The sequence below is a fragment of the Lemur catta genome, chromosome 19 (genome assembly GCF_020740605.2).
Source record: "Lemur catta isolate mLemCat1 chromosome 19, mLemCat1.pri, whole genome shotgun sequence".
In the NCBI taxonomy this organism is placed as follows: Eukaryota; Metazoa; Chordata; class Mammalia; order Primates; family Lemuridae; genus Lemur; species Lemur catta.
Genome location: NC_059146.1, coordinates 11,187,107 through 11,208,848, shown reverse-complemented (window position 1 = coordinate 11,208,848; position 21,742 = coordinate 11,187,107). Strand labels below are relative to the sequence as shown.

At 33.6% G+C, this 21,742-nt stretch overlaps 1 protein-coding gene across 3 annotated transcripts in view; it reads left to right on the top strand.

Moving 5' to 3' along the window:
• The window catches only part of EPHA5 (EPH receptor A5), a 263,882-nt gene extending 244,355 nt beyond the window's left edge, over positions 1 to 19,527 (top strand). For 2 of the 3 annotated variants that reach the window (XM_045531916.1, XM_045531915.1), the window contains 3 exons: positions 5,545 to 5,738; positions 10,225 to 10,380; positions 17,996 to 19,527. In XM_045531916.1, the coding sequence (XP_045387872.1) occupies positions 5,545 to 5,738; positions 10,225 to 10,380; positions 17,996 to 18,101 (456 nt within the window). In that variant the 3' untranslated portion in view covers positions 18,102 to 19,527. Of the gene's footprint in view, positions 1 to 5,544; positions 5,739 to 10,224; positions 10,546 to 17,995 lie in introns of those variants that run through there. The other variant, XM_045531917.1, reaches the window with a different exon arrangement.
• The last annotated feature ends 2,215 nt before the right edge of the window (positions 19,528 to 21,742 follow it).

The following is a 21,742-nucleotide window of genomic DNA, read 5'->3' as shown; positions in this document are numbered from 1 at the left end:
TAATTCTTCTGCATGTGGCTATCCAATTTTTCCAGCACCCTTTATTGAATAGGGCTTCTTTTCCCTAGTGCATGTTGTTGTCTGCTTTGTAGATCAGTTGGTTGTAGGAAGATGGTTTTATATATGGGCTCTGTGTTCTGTTCCATTGGTCTATTTCCCTATGTTTGTACTGCTGTTTTGGTTACTATATCCTTATAGTGTAGATTGAAGTCTGGTAAGTGATGCCTCCCGATGTGTTCTTTTTGGTTACGATTGGTTTGGCCATTCTATTCCCACTTCTTAGCTGTTAAAGGTGGGCAATTACTTAACCTTCCAAGTATTTGGAACCTCAGTGTTTCCTCTGTAAAAATGTGTATAACAGTTCTTATCTTGCAGATATATAGTAAGGATGAATATAGATAATACTCATATAGTCCCCATGGCAATGGCATAATCCATGGGCTAGTTTAGGTTCTCCAAGAAGCCTGTATCAAGAGGTGATAAGATACACATGAGTATTATTAGGGGGACATATTTATAAGAAAAATCATAGAGAGATGAAAGGAAGCTGGGAGAGATATTCTACTGTGACACCAGTCTGTCCCTTGGTATGGTTGAGATGGAAGGAAGAAAGTTTGACTGGGTGCAAGTGACTGAGAGGAAGTTCAGTTCTACTTCCAGTGAGTCCCCAATCTAACATTGTCTGTCACAGGAGGTTTCCCATACCTCATGGAAATGGGCCTGTCTTATCCCTGCCATGCTCAATATTTGCCCATGAATAACCTGCATAGAACATGGCCTTGGTGAAAATTTCATGAAAGGTTTTAGAACACAGCAGTTAGGGTCATGGGCCAATAACCATCCCTGCAGGTGAGGATCTGAGAGACCAGTTTTCATAGTTGCCATGTTCTATCCCCATTGTAGCACAGACTACTTCTCCACATAGGTTTAGATGGCATCTGTTCCATGGTTGTGTGAACATTTGTTCCTGAGGGAGAACTCAGAAGACAAAGGTTGCTGGATGAACTGTAGCCTCTGTACCTTCAATCTCAGGATCTCACCTAGTCCTTGTTCTCTGTCTTTTTCACTGTCCATTCTGAATTCCCATCACCTATGATCTTGGCAGGTGGTGGTGGCTTAACCAGTGGTCTGATCCAATCCCTTGTTCTTGTGGTTTCACACGTATTTCTCCCTGCCCCAACTCTGAGAAAGCAGTCTAACTGCCTCTTGCTGCTCAGTATCAATTGTCCTCACCAACATGGGGACTCCTCTTCTGCTGATCTTTTTGCACAAGTAACTTCATAACTGTTAGTTCAGTGGAACCTTTGCTGTGCTTTCTGGCAAAACTCACTGGGAATGGAGCACACGATAGAAATCTGATTTAATATATATACATGAAGAAGGGCACCCAGTCCTTTCGGAGCATTGTCTACATGTTGCTGCAGCTGTGCCTTTAAAAGACCATTCCAGCATTCCGTGATGCTAGTTGCTTCTGGATGCTAAGCTATGTGTAGCTATGTGCTGAAACCATCTCATAGCAGCTAACATACTTTCTACCCGGATGAGACCACGTTGGTAGCTTACAATTGACACAGAAAGAGTATTTGTACCACAAACATTTGCAAATGTTAAAAATCTGTTTTTCCTCTAACGGGAGCCAGTTGTTACAAATTTATTATCACATCATGAAGTACAGGTCCTGGAATAACATCATTTTATTAAATATCACTTTGTTATGATGCTGTTGAGAAAAAAAGTGTGTGTAGTTTGCACATTCTTCTCATGTCTGCGTGAGTTTTCTTTGGGTACTTTGGTTTCCTCACACATCTCAAAGATGTGAATGGGAGGCGAGTTGGCACATCTAAATGGCCCCCGTCTGAATGAATGTGGTCTGTGTGAACACGCCCTGAGACGGGATGGTGTCCTGTCCAGGGCTGGTCCCTGCCTTGGTCTGTGAGCTGCCAGGAGAGGCTTTGGTCTCCTGGGACCCTAAAATTAATAAGCGGGGGAATAATTATCTTACTTGTTTTTATTAATCCTTTTAAAATGTATGTATAGCTCATATTTACTTCAGTGTTTAATTTTAGACATGTTTTGGTCTTTAGTGAGAAGTTTGGTGATGTTTTTGTGACCAAAAATATGCCATAGGAACTTAACTCTTGTTTATATTAATTAGCCTAGGGTAAAACTGGTTTTGTTGTACGTTGATCTGCTTAAAGTTGCAGTTTCCAAGAACCTGTTGAGGATGTTAAGTGATCCTCCACACATCCTTCATTGTGAAGGGCATACCCTGGCTGGTAACATGCTATGTGGGATCCCATGTTTGTGGATCAAGCATTCCAAAACTCCTAGTGCTAGCTGAGTTTTTGTGAACAGGAATATCAAACTATACCCAAAAGTAGGTATATGTACCTAAATAGGTGAACCCAGTGAGCCTTACATGATGGAAGGAGACCAGCAGAGTCAACATGCCACTAAATGAATAATGCTATATTGGAGGCTCAGTGTGGGGGTTTTAGGAATTGGAAGGAGAGGCAGTATTCTTTAAACTGTGTTCAGACTATTGATTTATATGTCAATGCCAAGAAAATGTATATCCTATAATAAGATTTTAGATATACCACATCTGAACTGGTGCCAGATTGTCTGTAAAACTTCCGATTGCCTTTTTCTTTCCTTTGCTCCTTCAACCACCTAGATTAACAAATGTAAGAGAAATGAGGAAGTCAATTGAGATTATGACTCCTATGACTGTATATTATAAATTATATGGGAAATTGAACAGTGTAAATTGCACTTTGGTAGATTTGGGTAGATTTCCAGCATTTTACAAACCACCAGAGTATTAATGTCATTCATTTCTTCCTAAAACTATGGAGGAAAAAATAGTTAAAAATGAAAAAAAATGATTTCAAAATTTCTGCATATAAAATCTAAACTTATACCTCCAAACCTATTTTAAAATAAATTCTAAAGATGAATTTAGAATTAGATTCAATGACCTAATTTCCCAGACCAAGTTCTAAGTTAACATAGAGACAGAACATTATATTTCCAAATACCAATGTACTTGAAAATAAAACTGATTAAGTTATAGATTCTGCAGATAACTTCACAGATCAAATAACTTTAATGAATCAATTTATTTTTTTCACTTTATAGTCACATATAAAGACAAGCTGCTCAGCGGAGGAAAGAATTTTTTTTTAAATAACTGCTAAAGAGAAAATAGAAATAATTGTTAGCAGCTTTGGAAAAAAGCACATTATGAAATAAATCATGTTTTAATTAAATAAGAATTACTGTTCTCACTGCATAGTGAAAATATTTCATAAACTATAATAGGACTTTTTAAAAATTTTGGTACATATACATAATTGAAGGGAATAGCAACTGTTCTTATCAGCAATGGGGAGTCTTATAATAAATAAACTACTAAATAAATGGACTTCCATTAACCTGTGAGTGCATATGGTAATTTTTATTCTGTAAATATTCATTTATTTGATCACCGATGAGAAAATATTTTATCAAAATTTTTTTAACATTTTTATTCTTTTTCTTTTGTAAACCTTTAGTTGGTATTTCTGGTTTATGTGTTGTTTTATTGTTTTATTGATATGTTGAAATTATGAAATTACATTATGTGTTCTATTGTGTTAGATATTACATTGCTTATATTGTTTCTGAGGTAAGTTAACTAAGGTGGTAAGTGAGATCTTTTGCCCATAGTCATCCTATTATTTCCCTGGCCATTTCTGTTCAGAGTCCTTGAGTAATTTTTATTTCTCAGCCTATACCTAACTATTGGTGTTTCTCAGGACCTTTATTATATGCTTTTCCCAGAGTGATATAAATTACACCAACTTCAAGCTGTGACCAAGTGCTGATGACCCTCACATTTATGCTATCAGTCCAAATGTCTCCTGTGTTCTAGCCAGCTTCCTGCAAATTGCCATCTGGGTGTTCCCCACTCACCTCAAACACAAGAAGTCCCAAATTATACCTAACAATATTTTCCACCCTCGTAAATGTGTTACCTAATGTTCACAGAAACAACCATCCAGTGTGGTAGGCTTGAATTTGTTTGGCTTCAACTACTTTCCTCTCCTCTCTGCATCTATGTCATAAATGTCCCTTAAATCTACCATTTCATCTTCTTTCCATCTGCTGCTGCATTTGTTCAGCTGACATTTCTTTTCTCATGGAGAGACTGGTTTCTTTCCCATTCTTAAGAGTTATCTTTGGGGAAAAAAAATCTTTTGAGCTTATGGAAGTAGAATTGTGGGTATCTGAGGTTAGGAAGAGGAAACAGGATAGGGGAGATATTGGTTCAAGGACACAAAATTACAAGTAGATAGGACAAATGAATTCTGGTGTTCTGCAGCACTGCGGGGCAAATATGGTTAATTATAATTTATTGTATATTTTCAAAAAGAGGAGAGGATTTTGAGTGTTCACAATACAAAGGAATGATAAATGTTTGAGGTGATGGATATGCTAATTACCCTGATTTGATCATTATGCATTGTATACATGCATGGAAATATCATTCTGTATCCCATAAATACGTGAAATTATTATGTTAATTAAAAATAAAAAGGAATAAAGAAATAAAAAATCTTTGTAAATTTCCTATTCCAATCATTTTCTCCATTTATCAAATCAAATCTCAATTCTTTGTGGAAAAAATATGATTAAGTTTAATTGTTAAAGAACTATTCACAACAGGATTTTGAGAAAAATGTTCAATAATACTGGTTTTGGCATCAATCAATACTTGAATTTTAATAATTGATTAAAACCTGTATTATTTTCAGTAGCATAAACAAATATCTTCTGGAATTAGATATTTTAATGGTAGCAGCAACTTTAAAAATGTTTGTGATAAAATGACCTCACAATTAGACTGATACTCATATGTGTGGTTACATTTAAAATCAGGGATGTTTGTAATTCCTGTGCTACTAGAGAGTCATTCCATATTCCTGACAGAAATCAGCAGATGATAATAAACAGTCAGACCTTGACATTATTAAATGATACATGAGACAGTTATGGTAATTTAGCCTTTGACTTATCCATCATTTACCATCCAAAAGTCTCTCTTGAAGTAAAATTGCAGTTCTATTACTTTAAAAAATTGTGGCTGTGCACATACTTTTTCATTGAAAAGACATTAACTTTTCAGAGAAATCAGTAGAAAATTTAATCTCTATTTGATTCCTGAATGCAAACATAAATAAAACATGAACTGTATATTTTTATGTCAATTAATTTTACAAATCACCCGTCATCAAGATTTTAGGTAAAAATGATTACCATTTATTTTATTTGTGATATGTGAAGAAAGCTTATCTTTTTATATTATGATAGTATTTTTCTTTTATGTTGTTTTATTTTGCATCAAATAGAAGTAATCATGGATTTTAAAGCTAGTGATGCTGGATGTTACTACAAGAGTAAAAATAAGAAAGGATGAAAATTGGACAGTGGAACATTTCTCAAGCTCTTCTATACTAACTTTGTGGTTCTGGGGGGCTTGTTCTGTTTTGCTTTACACAGGTGATTAAAGCAGTAGAGGAAGGCTACCGTCTGCCGAGCCCCATGGACTGTCCTGCTGCTCTCTACCAATTAATGCTGGATTGCTGGCAGAAAGACCGAAATAGCAGGCCCAAGTTTGATGAAATAGTCAACATGCTGGACAAGCTGATACGTAACCCAAGTAGTTTGAAGACCCTGGTTAATGCTTCATGCAGGTACGAGGCCAGATCTGAGCAACTTTCCAGAAGGTAGCTAATTCAGACTGATGTCCCAAATAATGTCATCAGTGAAATCTTTCTTGTACATGTTAATCTAGGAATTTATATGACACATTTATTTGAATATAGTCTTTGCATAATGTTACTGTCTTATAATGAATGAAATATGTGACTAAATTAAAACTAAAAGCATCTATATCTACTCTAATAGTGTAGCGTGGCAATTTCAGAAAAATGTGAACTATAGCAGTATTCTGGTAACATTAAAAAAATACACTGAAATGTGTGTATTTTCATGTGTTTTGGAGGACAGATTTAGATGGGGAAAATAAGATTTTAAGATCATCAGGAAAATCCAATTAATCACTGATATATTTTAAACCAGAGATATCTACCAATAATTACTCTGATTTCTTTAGAATATGTTTTAGTGTCTGTCATTTAAATGTGAATATTTTTTCATGTTCATATTTATGAACACTGACAATTTTAGGGACCCTGTTGCTCTTACCCAGTTGTATACAGATATTTGCCTAACCATTTAGTGTGCAGTTTGAACAAGACTTAACACTGATAAATGAGTAATCTCATGGAGAAAATTTATGTGGGTAAATGAGCATATTTTTTACTTTTCTGAATAGCACATGAATGCATTTAAATAACGTCGCATATTTGTGAAGCATGCTTTTCTCTTTACCTGAAAAACATAATTACCTGCTCAAAAAGTAAATCAGTTTGATTCTGTACTAGAAGATTTACCAGATTTTTATTTTCACCATATTTGAGGAATTTTTTGTTTACAAGAAAGTGTTATGTTGGTAACTACATTGGCTGCCTTTTAGCATGAACTAAATGAGAAACAATTTGTTGATCAAGTTACAAAAGTACTATGATCCTGACATAACATTTGTTTACTAGATGAAAAGCCATTTTAAATACAAATGAGGAATGGAATCTTCAAACTCTGTTCAGGCATCATTAACTTTCTGTTGTAGCAACTGGAGAATGTGTCTTTTTAGAAATTATTCCTTATGTTTCTCCCTAGATATCTGCTTTTAAATTGATTTTTGTCACGTAAAATATTAACATTTTCTCTCTTCTACTTGCTTGAATTATGTTACATTGTCACAAATGGACATAAGGAAAGGAAGTACAAATAAACTCTTAATGTTCCCCATTGCATTAATTTATATTGGCATCTTCATTGTAGCTGGAGAGAAACTTAAAATTTTCCAAATCATTTCCATATATCCTTGCATGCAGTATATAGGATTCAGCTTGCTAGGTTTTGTTTAAGCAGATTTAGCTTTAAGACCAGCTATACCTCTGGCTACCTTTCCTTTAGTCATCTGCAAATCCTGATTCTAGAAGGTGTTAGTTCTTGGTTCGTGACTTGAGTAACCATGTAGATGACATTCAGATACCTCACAATATCATGAATTTTTCTTCTTCAATGATTTTGTTCTCAAATGTACCTTGGCCTCTCCTTCCCATGGTTATATTCTAATTCTTGGTATTATCAAAAATTGCAGCTCTTCCATAATTTCAACTTTGAGATCCTATTCTCCAACAGTTTCCTCCTATATTTCTATCTCCAACTGTTATGGTCTGAGATGCGAGAAATGACCACCTAAAGACCGAATTGAGCCCAATCAGGAGTCTTTATTAGCTGGCCAGCGACTACCCTCTGCACCGCCAAAAGGCGGCACAGAGTGCAGTCGTGAGCCTTTGAAACAGAACGTTTTTATATTGTAAGTTTGTGGGTGGACAATTACTAAGACAGAGCAAGCACATGTACAAAAAGCCTTGAGTAGGCATTATGTCATTTTCTTATCTTTGGTGTAACAGGATCTGGGCAGTTTGGGCACTGGGCCAACACTCACGCAAAATGTGAGTGTTGTAATAGCTTCACGCAAAATGTGGGGGCTGTAATCATTTTACGCAGAACATGGGTGTTGTAGTCACTTAGGAATTTCTATGTTGGGGGTAGAAAGCAGGAGCAAGCAAGTTTACATTAGCAGAATGGCAGATTACTGATTTTTCGGCGTGAAACTCAGACTGTAACACAACAATTCTTGTTTAATAGCTGCATATCACACCAATACATTCATTTATTCACCTAACCAACATTCACCCTTCTACCATGTGGCATGCTGTAGGCTAGGTGCTGAGGATACAGCATTAAGCAAATAGACCTTGGCATCTGCTTTTGTGGAGCTAACACACTGTTGGGGGAGAGAGACATTGAACAAAATAAAAACATCAAAAAAATGTGTGTTTGGTTTTTGAGTGGACAGTGAGAGTAGAATTCAAGAGGATAACTAAGAGGCTACATTTTTTGTGCAGGAGAGGCATGACGATGTCTTGAAATAAGGTGGGAATAAATGAGATAGAAATGGTCGGTTGTGCAAGATATTGGCAGTAGATTGGACAGTATGCACAATGATAGATTGGGAGGAGAATGAGGACAAGGAAGAGGTGGGCTATTGAATCATAAACTATAATGGGGAGGACGTTAGGAGGACGTGGATGTGGAGAAGATGAGGAGTGTGGTTTGGGGCATGCTGGGGTGATATTCTCATGAGAAATTTAGAGGCACAAAGTAGGCATATGGAAACATACGAGACAGTTCGCAGATAAAAATTTGAGAAAAACAGATGGTATCTGAAGACATGAAAGTGAGTAAAATTGCACGAGTGGGGTTACAACTTGAGTAGAAAAGATATAAGGCCAAGTCCGGGCTCCCTCCAACTTTTAACATCAGGATAAGGAGGAGTAGTAGGCAAAGGACACTGAGGAGAATCCAGTAACACACAATGTCACGGTAGCCAAAAAAGAGATAATAGTGATTTTAAAATGTTGATATCGAGTGGCATTTCGAGAGAAAGTTGGTAGTCGTGGTGGCTGAATGTTTCTGAGAGATTACTCGTCTTACAGATGGAAAAATGTTCACGGATTTTGGCAAAAGAGAGGTCATTGCTAGCCTCAATGAGAAGAATTTTTATAGAATTAGTTTTTAAGGAACTACACTCACATAGATTAAAGTGTAAACGCAATGTGAGAAAGTGCAGAGAATATGAGTAGAAAAAAATGTATTTATGTCTCATATCTTATGGCTGAAATTTACTTAAGTAAACTCTCGTTGATGGGCATGCAAATTATTTTTGATGTTTAGGTATCTTTTACCATTTTCCCTGATTATTTCCTTAGGATACATTTCTAGAAATCATCATTATCATCATCATTATTATTAATTTCATTATGAAATTAGTGTTACTAAGAGCATCTCATGGCTTAGTTGATTCTATTAAGTTTTCTTATATATTTGGGGTTACATTTTGTTCTCCAGGTTCTCACTCTTAGGTAAATTAACAAGCACCCTTTGTAAGAGCAGAAAATAAAGAATAAATAACTTCTGGACTTCCTGAAAAATTAACATTTTAAAATGAGTGTGAGTTCCTCTAGAAAAGTCTAGAAACAACTGGCTTTGCACAAATTATCCTGCATATCTATATCTGATAATATTTTCTCTAATATTTTAAAAACAAAACAGTAGTAGGGGCCAGGCATGGTGGCTCATGCCTGTAATCCTAGCATTTTGGGGGGCTGTGGTAAGATCTCTTGAGGCTAGGTGTTGGAGACCAGCTTGAGCAATATAGTGAGACCCTGTGTCTAGAAAAAAATAGAAAAATTACCTGGACATAGTGGCATGTGCCTGTACTCCCAGCTACTCAGGAGGCTGAGGCAGGAGGATTGCTTGAGCCCAGGAGTTTGAGGTTTCCATGAGCTACAATGACGCCCAGGCAAGAGAACAAGACTCTGTCTCAAACAACAACAAAAAACATTATGAAATAAATATATCTAAATCACTACATGAAATTTTTTTAGTTGACTGAATTTTTTGAGCAGTTTTAGGTTTACAACAAAATTGTGCAGAAGGTACAGAGATCTCCCCCTGCCACCACACAAGTAGAGCCCTCCCCCGCTCCATTATCAGAATCAGCCACCAGAGTGGCATATTTAATACCACTGATGAAGCTGCACTGACACATCATTATCACTCAAGGTCCAGAGTTGACATTAGGGTTCACTCTTGGTGGTGTACATTTTATGGGCTTGGACGAATGTGTAAATAACATGTATCCACCATTATAGTATCATACTGAGTAGTTTCATTACCCTAACAATTCTCTGTGTTCTCCTATCAATACTCCATGAAGTTTTTACCTGTTGTTTTGTTTTACAGAAAATTTACTTAGTAACCTATCATAAGTCATCTTTAATTACAGATAAAAATATCAATGGACTGATTTTATGTTCTCCTGAATTTTGAATTATTTTCTTTCATATTAGCATTTGCACATTTTTTCTATAAATATAGAGCCAAAGATCCATTGAATTGAGTATGAGTTAACATTGCAGCAAATTATGTTACAAAAATATTAAAGTATTACTTCTGATTTCTATGTTTTATGTGTTTTAGAGTATCTAATTTATTGGCAGAACATAGCCCACTAGGATCTGGGGCCTACAGATCAGTAGGTGAATGGCTAGAAGCAATCAAGATGGGCCGGTATACAGAGATTTTCATGGAAAATGGATACAGTTCAATGGACGCTGTGGCTCAGGTGACCTTGGAGTGAGTAATTTTTCTGATAATTTTTACATAATTGCTGGGGCGAGAAAAATTATTCAGAAACCAATGTGGATGAGGTCAAGGGAATTCAGTTAACCTTTGTCCATGTGTGGCAGCTCTCAAAGAAGCCTCATCTTTTTTAGACTGTATTGTTAACAACTGCATGGTTAATGCTACATGTGGCCAGTATCTTTGCTTCTTTGCTTCAAACAAATAGCGTTTGAGTATTTGAATAATTGGATTAACAGCTCCTTGGCAAAATACTGGTATTTTGTGTTGTGAAAAAGATGTTTTTTTGACAAGTTTTTATACTGGTACCTATGTTATATGAATGTAAATACAAAACAAACAAACTGTAAGCACAATTGGTGTTTCCCTTCCTACATAAGGACAAAACATATTCTTAAATTTCAGCTCTCTATGATGAATACCAAGGTTACAACAGCTTAAACAAAGCTTTCCTGGCAGGAATCTCATTTACCCTCTAAGTGGTGGAGCTTATATTCCTACGATCTAAAGATGTATTAGATCCTGCCTCTGATCTGTTATTTGGTACAATCTCAGTGGAACCAATTGTGCCCTTTTCTGTTTGCACGGTTAGGATAAAATTATCAAATCTTATTAAATAAAAATCACTAGAGTTAACTCTTAAATTCTTTAAGGTTGTAAGTTGTTTGTACTTTATTCTATACTCTGTATGTGTAGTTATTTTAGCCTAATTGTTATTTGTGAAAATTAACTGTCCTTACGGTGGTTCCATCTGGATTACATTAATATTAATAATGTTTTAACCTGTGAATATAATGATCACTCATTTCAAATGACCTGCAAATTCAAAGGTTAAAATATTGTTGTAAGAGTTAGAAAATGGTAGAATATTCCACAGCACTAAACCACAGTGCTTATTTCATTGCTTCACATGACGTGAACACTGAGCAGCTCTGGCTCACCATCTCTATTACTCTGGCATTCTTTAATTCACGGAATTCATTCCTCATCCCCACAAAAGGTAACAGGGTACCACCATTTATCACCAGTTAATGTGACATTCTCAGCATTCTCTTCCTTCATACCGATAAATCACAACCACTCAGTCTGTTTTCTTAATTTACTGAATTCCATTCTCATCCTGTCTCCTGATGACACCCATGCTTTGCCCATTATTTCTTTGGACACTCCAGAAACTCATTTGTGCTATATTTAAAAGAGAATACTGATAATTTTAAGCTATTTTTACATGACTGCTATTTAATTTTTGAGTAAAAATGGTCATTTTAATTTATTGAAGTCATTTGTCATTTTATATTAAAATGATATTGTAGGTATTTCTTCTACCCAATGTCAGATTACTTGTAAATATATAATAAAATTATTTGCATTATATAGTGTCGCTTATTTTATTACAATAGCACATATTCATATATACAGTTCTATCCACTACAGTTTTGTCTCTCTCTTCACAGAATAGTTATAATCACAAATAATGGTTTTTTCCATTAACTACCTGTGTTTTGCTTTATATCTTTGGGGCTAGCATTATGGTTTCAGGATTTTTTCTAAATCTTTTCCATTTATTTTCCTATCTGTTCTTCTATCTACAAACTCTCTTCATTTTGTATATTTTCTTTCAAACCTAATAGCCTCTTCTGTCTTGTCATAATGATGTTTCTGCAGCCTGTTGCCTCTTGCTGTCTTGAGTGCTTTCAGATATGTTGTCTTTTAATTTACTTACTCTGACTTGAAGAGTACGGTAAAATTAGGGTACTTCCCACCATCATGCCGTTCAGAGAATGGTGGTCTCCTTTTGTCAGTTGCTTCCTGGGGCCATCACCATTAATATATTTCTCATCAAGAATTCGGCCAGCAGTCCCAGTCTCTAACTCTAGTAAAGCTGATTACTTGGGAGAGTCCAGCACCTTTAAATATATGTTCTCTTGTTTACTGTGTTTTTCACCGTATTTTTTTCTAATTGATAAGAACATATTTATCAAAACATTGTTAAAAAAACTCACAAAATAGAGAATAATCAGTTACATTTTGAGTCAAAAATTAAAAAAAAAAGACCATCTATGCATTTTGCTTTCCCTTCACCAAAAAAAAAAAAAAAGAAAAAAAAGTCATTGCTAAAGACTAATGGTAAAGGAAATTCGGATTATCAACCAATGACAAAGACAAGCTCTCAAAACTCCCTGATAATGATTTTTCACACATAGTCTTCACCCAATATCTAAATATTAATTTTATGAATCCTGTATAATACTACAATAAAATAATAAAATGTTATTCCTAGAGTTATTTACAGGGAATAATAGAAGCGGAGAATGAAGGAATGCATTCATAACTGTTATAAATACTTAGAAAAACTGTTAAAATCAATTCATATAAAGCAAATGATCAAACTGCCATATACCAAAAAAAGGTGTTGTAATTTATGACATCAAATTTGTTTTCATGATGTGTTTAGAAAAAGAAGAGTAAAATAATATAATTTCTCAAAACCACATACTTTGGTTTAAGAATTTCCTTCATAAAGGTTTAATTTTGTTTTTGTTGATGAACTGTTTACAGTACATGCATGTATGCTGAATATGGAAAGGAAATGAAGAACTTAGAGGTCTTAGGGTCAAAGCATGTTAATGAAAGTGCCTTTCAACCTTAAATGTTTTTATCTGCTGTTCTCTGTGCCTAAACCTGGCTATTCTGTGTACAGTATTCATATGAGAACAACTGTTACGGCAGTCATGGTGCAAACTGTACTATCATGTGTAAGTGCAGTGAGTTACTGTAAATAGAGGGAATTGGGAGCTAGAGGTGAGTTGAAAACTGAACCCAAAGATTTCAGTTAAGGACAGAATCACAGCTACTTTTTAAACATTCAGACTGATACTGTCAACTTTTGGTTATTCAGAAAATGAGCAAAATCCAATGAATTTAAATGTTATACCAATTGTGTATAAAGAAAAGAGGTCCTGTTATTATCAGTGAATAGAATGGAATACTAAACTATTAAAATGAAAGTTTTCTAAATCTAGAGCCAAAATCTGTACAGGCTAATTCAAATAGATTTATTAATTTACCATTAAAGTCATTATGCATGATTTATTATACACTTAAAGTATACATAAGAGGACTTACTATCCTCTATATTTTACTTAATTAAACTTAAACTACAAGTCCAGCCTTCACAATGTCCCATCCTTTTAAACCTTTAACAGTTCATGGTTAAACCTCCTCTTGCCAAATATAAATATATTTATCTTATACCGTATCTATATAAATGATTATCCGGATTCTCCTAAGTTAATCAAAAAATGACAAACCTACAACTGCATGATAGAACTTTGACAAAAGCATTAAATACTGAAGTTTAGTGAATATTTATTAATCTCTCTTCTCCCTTCTCCTATCCAGCCAATGTTGGTGGGGCTAAGTACCAGTGATATGACTAAAAAGTGTGTAAAGCAGAAGGGAGAAGAAGGAGCAAGGGAATGAATCATCCACAGATGGATGAATTTAAGCCTGAATAATCAAGAGTTGGCTCCAGCATCAACTAGACACCTCTTGTTATTCTCTATTTTTCTTTCTGCCATCCTAGCATCATAAAATTAATGTTTTTCCATTGTTTAATATTATGGAATAATGTTTGAAAAAATAATGGAATGTAATCTCAACAATGGCAATTCATTATAGTTGCAGGTTTTCTAAAACTAATCATTTTTGTCAACAAAATCAAAATATCTTTTACGTTACAATACTATTATCATGTTTTCATTCATAAACCTATGCTGAAATATAATTTATCATCATTAGCACTGACTTTGGGTATTACCTAAGATTACATATGGTCATGATAAAATAAGTATAATATTTATAAAGGGAACACATTTAAAATTTTGCCTAGCTATAACATTTCCTACTTAGAAAAGTACAATGCAAAAATAGCATATCTTGCACCATTTCCAATTTTTTTCAAAAATCATTGCAAATAGAGCAGCAATGTCTTCAAAAAATGTAAAATATTTTATTTTATTTCTATCAAATTCCTATAATTATTACTGCTAATTTGACCATATGCTTTAGGTAGTAAAACAGGAATTGTCGAAAACAGTAAATGTGTGAGACAAAACGACTTAAAAGAATACGCTTTAATGCATTACCAATATTGGAACAAAGTTATTTAACCTTTACTAATTAGACCTTTTCTAATACCATCTTAATTTTCTTGTATAGTACCATTGAAAATATTAAAAGATATTTTCAAAGAAACTAATTTGCTACTGAGAACAATTTTAACTTGCATAAATAATCTTATTTCTCTTTCACTGAAAATCACATTGTATAAAGGTATATGTACATTGCATGCATTATAATCATGGTATTTTCTATCTCTGCACAATAATTTGCCAGGTTTTGAAATGACAGGTCAGATTTAAAGAAAATAAACATTATGCTATTAAAGACACACATCATTTATGGCAGTGTTATGACTCCATTTCTCCCATGGGGAGATGGGGATGGGAAGAAGTGGAAAGGAGAAAGAAAGGAAAAAAGAGTGGGAGAAAGAGAATTTCAGTGGTCTTACCTTCCACATGCATCTTAGGAGATAATCAGATAGTAAATTGATCTTGAAATAAAATTTTACGCTTAGTTCACTGGAAAAATTAAAGCAAATGTTAACTTAAAATCTACATGTAAGAAGTGTTCTGAAGAAGTAGAGATTTCATTTTCCAATGAACACAACTCCAATGAACTCTGTACCTACATTTATAAACCAAATGCAATTCTTCAAAACATTCATTCTTTACCATGATATAGATATCATGAAAAATTTAAATTCCCAAACACTGACAAAGAGTTTTTCTTGCAGTCAAGTCATTTCAAGAGAATTAAATTATATTTACATTTACTATAACAAGTTAAGGCAGTAGAAAAAAAATGAGTCAAACTAGTGATTTCATTTTTCTTAGGCAAAAACAGCTGAGACTTGTAATATGGAACAGACATACACACACACACACTTCAAATTCAAGTTTTGCTTTTGTATGTAAAAAGTCCACGTTGTTTGAGATGAAACCTATGAATTATTTTTTCAGGTCACTCAGAATAAACTGTAATGGTTATTCTCAAAAGCTCATTCCTACTAATTAGTATAACAGTCATGAATTGTACAATTTAAGTGTACAATCCCAACCTGGATCCAGCAGTATTACCTTTGGGTTTATAAAGCATATGATAAAACACATAACTCCCTTATTTTAAAACTTCATTTCTTATCCTAATTAAATTCTCTAGTAGAGACTGATTGTTTTCAGGTTAAGAAATTTAACATTTTATGTTTCTTTTTTCTCCTGGGTATGGTCCAAAGTTTGCTAGTGAAAACCCACAAATACCCACATCTACATAATTCTTAATGATTCATAAGTTGTAAGTGGAAACAAGAGAATATAAATTAGCCTATATCTGAAACTGCCATGAAATATAGATTTGGTTACTGTAGCCTCAGTCAAAGATGTATGTGTTTAGTTCCCTTCATTAGATATCTTTCTTCAAATTTTTGTATATTTGATGATATATTTACAGAGTTTTCATTCTACAGGTGAATAAATTGTTGCATGTAGTTTGAAGGCCTTTTCTCACAATCATATCTCAGAATAATGAGAAATTAAGAGTATGGACTTTAGCGTCAGGTACCTCATTTTAGTCCTAACTCTGTTAACCACTGTTTTTTTTTTTTTTTTTTTTTTTTTAAAACCAGCCAAGTGGTTTAAATTCTCTAACCGTTTGTTTCCTCATCTGTAACAGAAAATTTTAAAAACATTTGTCATAGGGTTATATATTTTCCCTGCATAGAGGAAGGAGATGTCTATTAAGTGTCAGCTGTTACTTTTTATATTGAGTGCAGGTGTGCTCTAGCCGGGGAGGTTTTGCCACACAGGGGACATTTGGCAATGTCTGAAGACATTTTGTCTTGTCAGAACAAAGGGCTGGTTGTGGTGCAGATGCTTCTGTTATCTAGTGGGTGAAGGCGAGAGATGCTGCTCAATATCCTACAATGTGCAGGACACCTCCCTACAACAAAGATGTATCCACCCTATAATGTTAACAGGGCCAAGGCGGAGAAACTCTCATTTAATTGAAAAGAGAGCAGATTAAAATGAAGTCTTTTTTACTCTTACTTGGATCTGTGATTAGCTATTTGATAGTCTATTTCATTACTAATAATAGTGATTTTGTTTCAAAGTGAATTTTTACTGATTTTTCAGTTTTGCTGATGATTGTCTTCCATAGCATGTCTACATTATTATTTTTATATTGAATTCTGGTATCTTGTAGTTATAAATTCCAAGTTTACTGTTTAATACTCACATTCTAAGAAAGAAGTATGTTTCTATTACAAATACCAATAGTTTTTTTGTAGCTACTTGTTATTTTTTAAAACTTATAAGAAGTCAAGAAACCAGAAAGCAGAAAAACCAAAATATTATTTCAGTAAACCATTATTTCCTGTGCTAATACACATGGACCCTAGATATACTTTTATTTAATTTCTACTCTCTGATAATTAAGAGATTTCTTTATCTGAAACTATTCAATTTTTACCTGTACTAATCCAACATTATACCTAATTCTATAGAATTCTAAGAAAATTCAAAATTGATATACTTACTGAATACAAAAATATTCTACTTTTAGCATAATGTGTTCAATAAAATCATTCTCTGAAGAAATCTAACATTGTAAACATCTTTGTCATTTAGGATCTTGAATGTTAATGCTCATCTTGTTCTGATATTAATGCTTATCATTTGCCAAAAACGTATCTGACGAATACATACTGTAGGAGAATAGCATCCTTAAATATCCTATAAAAGAACATTTAAAAACCAGGGGGACTTGTCTTAAGCTCCATAAAATGTTAAGTCAGTTCAGAAGTCAAAACATTTGTAATTTTTTTGAATAATAAGTTTCTTTTCAAAAAATGCACAAAAGATTGAAAAGACTTTCTGCAAGCATGTCATCTTCAGAATGCTCTCAATGCCAATAGATCCTAGATGTTATTTCGTAAAGGAAAAAAGCTCTGATACTTCAGGTCCACAGTAAAAAATGACATAAAATATTGTTATAAGAGCAAGGTAATGATGATCATCCCCTAAAGATATGTTATACAAAACAACTGTCATCTTAAAACTTTGTCTTTCAACTGCAGAGTGGTAAAATTTTAAAAGTATATTTCATGCTTCTTTTAGCAAAATAAAAATGCTTGTGAATATTATAGGTCCACATTTTCAAAACTCTCCAATGAAGGTGTACACTGTAACTTAAATATTTATTGGCAAACATGGCCAAATTTGTTTTTCACCACTCTGTGCCACTAAAATGATGACGTCCACAAAATATGTATTATATCACTCCCTGTTATAAATATATACTTGACTGCCAACAGATTTTTCAGGTAAAATTTTAGAGCCTATCTTGAAAATTGGACCCTGTATGCTTAAATTGGGACTGTACTCTAACGAGTTTCTGCAATATATCTGTCCCTTTGCCAGCGTGAAATATTGAGGTGTGCTGCAAACCGAATCAATACATACATCCAATGTGTGCTTTCTTCATGCAGGGATTTGAGACGGCTCGGAGTGACTCTTGTCGGTCACCAGAAGAAGATCATGAACAGCCTTCAAGAAATGAAGGTGCAGCTGGTAAATGGGATGGTGCCATTGTAACTTCATGTTAATGTCACTTCCTCAAGCGAACAATTCTGCACTTTGTAAACAGCCCTGAGATTTATCTTAACAAAAAAGGAGAAAAGGGAAAACAGTGATTTCTAAACATTAGGAGAGCATTTGTCTCAGCTACAGAATTTGTAATCATTGTTTTACTAAAATCTTCATATCTTCCTCCCAGTGTCTTCATGTTTCATGAAGCAAATATACCTACATTAAAAAAAAAACATGAAGTTCAACATCATCTTACAACAACAAAATGCTTCTTGCTACTTCTATAAAATTTTGTACATGAAATATATAAATACATAGCACCTTTATAGACTGAATTAAGGTAGCCTCTTTCAAAACTTCCAGGGATCTACTTGAAAGGAAAAGTTTTATAGCCATTTGTGGGCTAACAAAAGCTGCAGCTTACTGAAGTTTACTTCAAGTCTTAATTGTCTACATAAGTGTATTGAAGAGCAATATGATTAGATTATTTCTTCATAGGTATCTTTTTTTGTAATTTTAAAAGGCTGTTACACAGCGTTAAGTTATAGAATCTAGTGTATAAACATGTTGCTTGATCAAGAACAAGTACAATACAGGGTGTATATTTATTTTTCTGTGTTATAAAATTTGTTTAGTTGCTCTTCTGGAGACTATTGGGTAACAAATATGTATATATTGTATAAGTTGCAATATATCCAGGAACTGATTTAAGTTGGAGTTGTGTGTGTGTGTGTGTGTGTGTGTGTGTATGTGTGTGCTTGCACATGTGTGTATTACCATTCTGCTTGCATTTTAATAGCATTTTAATTTTAGCAACATATAGGAATGACTGTTTCAGAGTGTAATATGAGTAGGAGAAATAGGGAAGCAGTAAAACAAAATTTAACACAAGCATGTGTCTCTTTTCCTCTCATGTGTCCAAAAGCTACTAATCTCTTTGTTCACTAACAGGAAATGTGTATAAGATTAAATCCCCTTTGACTTTTTAAAAACACTTTGTGATGTCTGTGACAATACTGTTCTTCTAGCCATTAATCTTGCACCCCTGTAGGAAATTTCACCTTTCTGAGTCCCAGAAAATATTGTCAAGCAAATTTGACACCAAAGGGCACATCTTCACCAGGATGTAGGAGGATTTAACTGTGCAGACTGTGCAGACGTCTGTTAATATCGTTAAATCCAGGCACATAGCACTAAGCATCACTCTTAAGTGTTAATATTTTATAACCATTCCTATTTTGACTCAGTTCTAGAAATTTTGATACTAAGGCAGCAATGGAATGATGATATATACATATATACATATATATATATGCACATACTTTTTTCCTCCTGAATTTCAAGACTTGACGAGTTTTGTTAATTTGATAATTTGATAATCATCTGGTAATTTCGTTTTATATTCAGTTATTTTGCATTGAATTTATTTTGATGAACCGATACAAAGTATTACTTAATTGAACTTATTAAGGAATATAAGATGTGTCCTATATAAGCTTAATATACCACACATGGTAAAGATTGATGTTTGTAGTACAAATTACACAGTTTATTAGAAATTACACAAAACTGAGCTCCTGAAATAACCAACATTTTTGTATTATTATACTTTATAAAAATCATGGAATGTCATATGATTATTCAGAAAGCAGAGCATTTAAAGAAGATACAGCCTACTCATGATTATCAATGGCAACAGTACAGTATATCAGAGTAGCCTGGATTAGTGAAATCCATGGGAATATAGCTGTATTATCAATGATCCTCTTTTTCCTAAGCACTTGTTTTACTTCAATGTTAGCATATCCAAGAATAAACTTTTGGGAAATAACTTCATTCCATTCTGCCCACCCCTCACTTAAGCAGGAAAGTATCTCTTTGCTAAAGAATAAGGAAAATCCAAAATAATAACAAAAAACAGTCTAAAGAAAATTCAAAAGATATACTGAGTTCTGTCTAATAATAAGGGCTATAAAGTACCATGGGTCCACACAAACTATGCTTCAAGTATGCTCTATTAGTTTAGTGAAATTTCCAGAGAAAGTTGAGGGAGGTGGATTTAATATTGTCTTGATAAAATCACAAGTAAATAGGCATTACCAGTGTTCAAAAGGCATTTGTTCATTTTAATAAACAGAAAATTAATGAAACTAGTTACTTTTGTACAAAATAATTAAAAATTATGTTACACTTGATTGAATTTTGTGGAAGTATTTGAATCTAAGTGATAAAGTAACAATTGAGAAACTTCAAAATAAAAATAGACTTACTGATTTAAAAGGAAAACTACCATACATTTTAGAGCTGGTGGACTAGCCATAGTTGCCTAGACATAACAAAGATATTTTCTAAATAGTTTTCCAACCTTACCTATTCAAAGATAATTGGGAGGTAGGGTGGAGTATATCCAAGTGACTAGTATTTTAAGTTACAACATAGATGTAATTTATTTGCCTCCTTTGCCATCTTGGTGCTCATTTTGGAAAGTAAATTGAAAGGAAAGTTAAATAGCCACATAGCATTCCTTGATAATTCAATTTGGTTGAGAATTTTTTAGGTATATCAATATGATTTTATAATGAATAAAAAGACTTTCAAATAAATGTACTCCCTGCAAAAAAAGAGGAAAATGCCTTTCTAAAGTATTTGTTCACCACTGGATATATCACCAATTGCAAAGTGCTGATCTCATCTTCAAATGTGAGAAATGGAACAAGGAGAGGAAACAGCTCTCATGGAAAGCAGTGAGGCCGGAGTCCAGGGCAAGGTTTGACAAATCTTGATTGTGTGATTTCATATTCTATTGGTTCATTTTGTCAACCACCAGACTACCAAAAATAAAGCATAGACTGGATAATTTTAGCACATATAATAGATTTGTCACATTATTGTAACTGTCGGTAGTAATATCTTGAGAGGCATCCATCTTTCTCCACATTGGACTTTGAAAAATTGGTACAGGGAATAATTTTCAACTTACTGATACCTACTGAAATAACTAAATTACTACTTTTACCAATCATAAGTTGCTTCTAATCTTGCCATTTGCTCACATATACAATTATATATAATCAGTTGGTCTTTTTGAGATGTATTATTTATATGTAAAAATGTAAAGATTTTGATTTTCCCATTCTAAAAAATTGTAATGTGCATGGTCTTTTATTCTTTGTATTTTAATCACCAAGTCAGTGTTCTAAAGTTGTAAGATTACTGTAAAAATTGTATTCCAATATTTTATTTAAACTTAAGTGTGGCCAGCATTTTTAGTTTCAGAGTTGCCTAAACAATACAGAAGATATTTAAGTCAGTTCGTAAGAGAGTTTTGATCAGTGTGCAATGATGAAGACACAGTTTCATGTCTCAAGTTTAAAATGGAAATTAATATCTGTTAAAATGGAAATGAATATGTGTTTGCATGTCTACTATATAATCTCTATGTGAAAGTAAAAGATTTTTTTGACACCATTCTTTTTCCCATTTAAAGTGGGTTCTGGAAGCACAAGCAGAGATATTTACTTTTGGAAGATGTATTTGGTTATAATGGTGCATTGGATGGGAAACATTTAAGTGTTAGAAATTTACTAGATGTATGATGTTGCATAGCAGAATAAGATCCTTTTTTTTTTTCATTTTGTTCTTTCTAA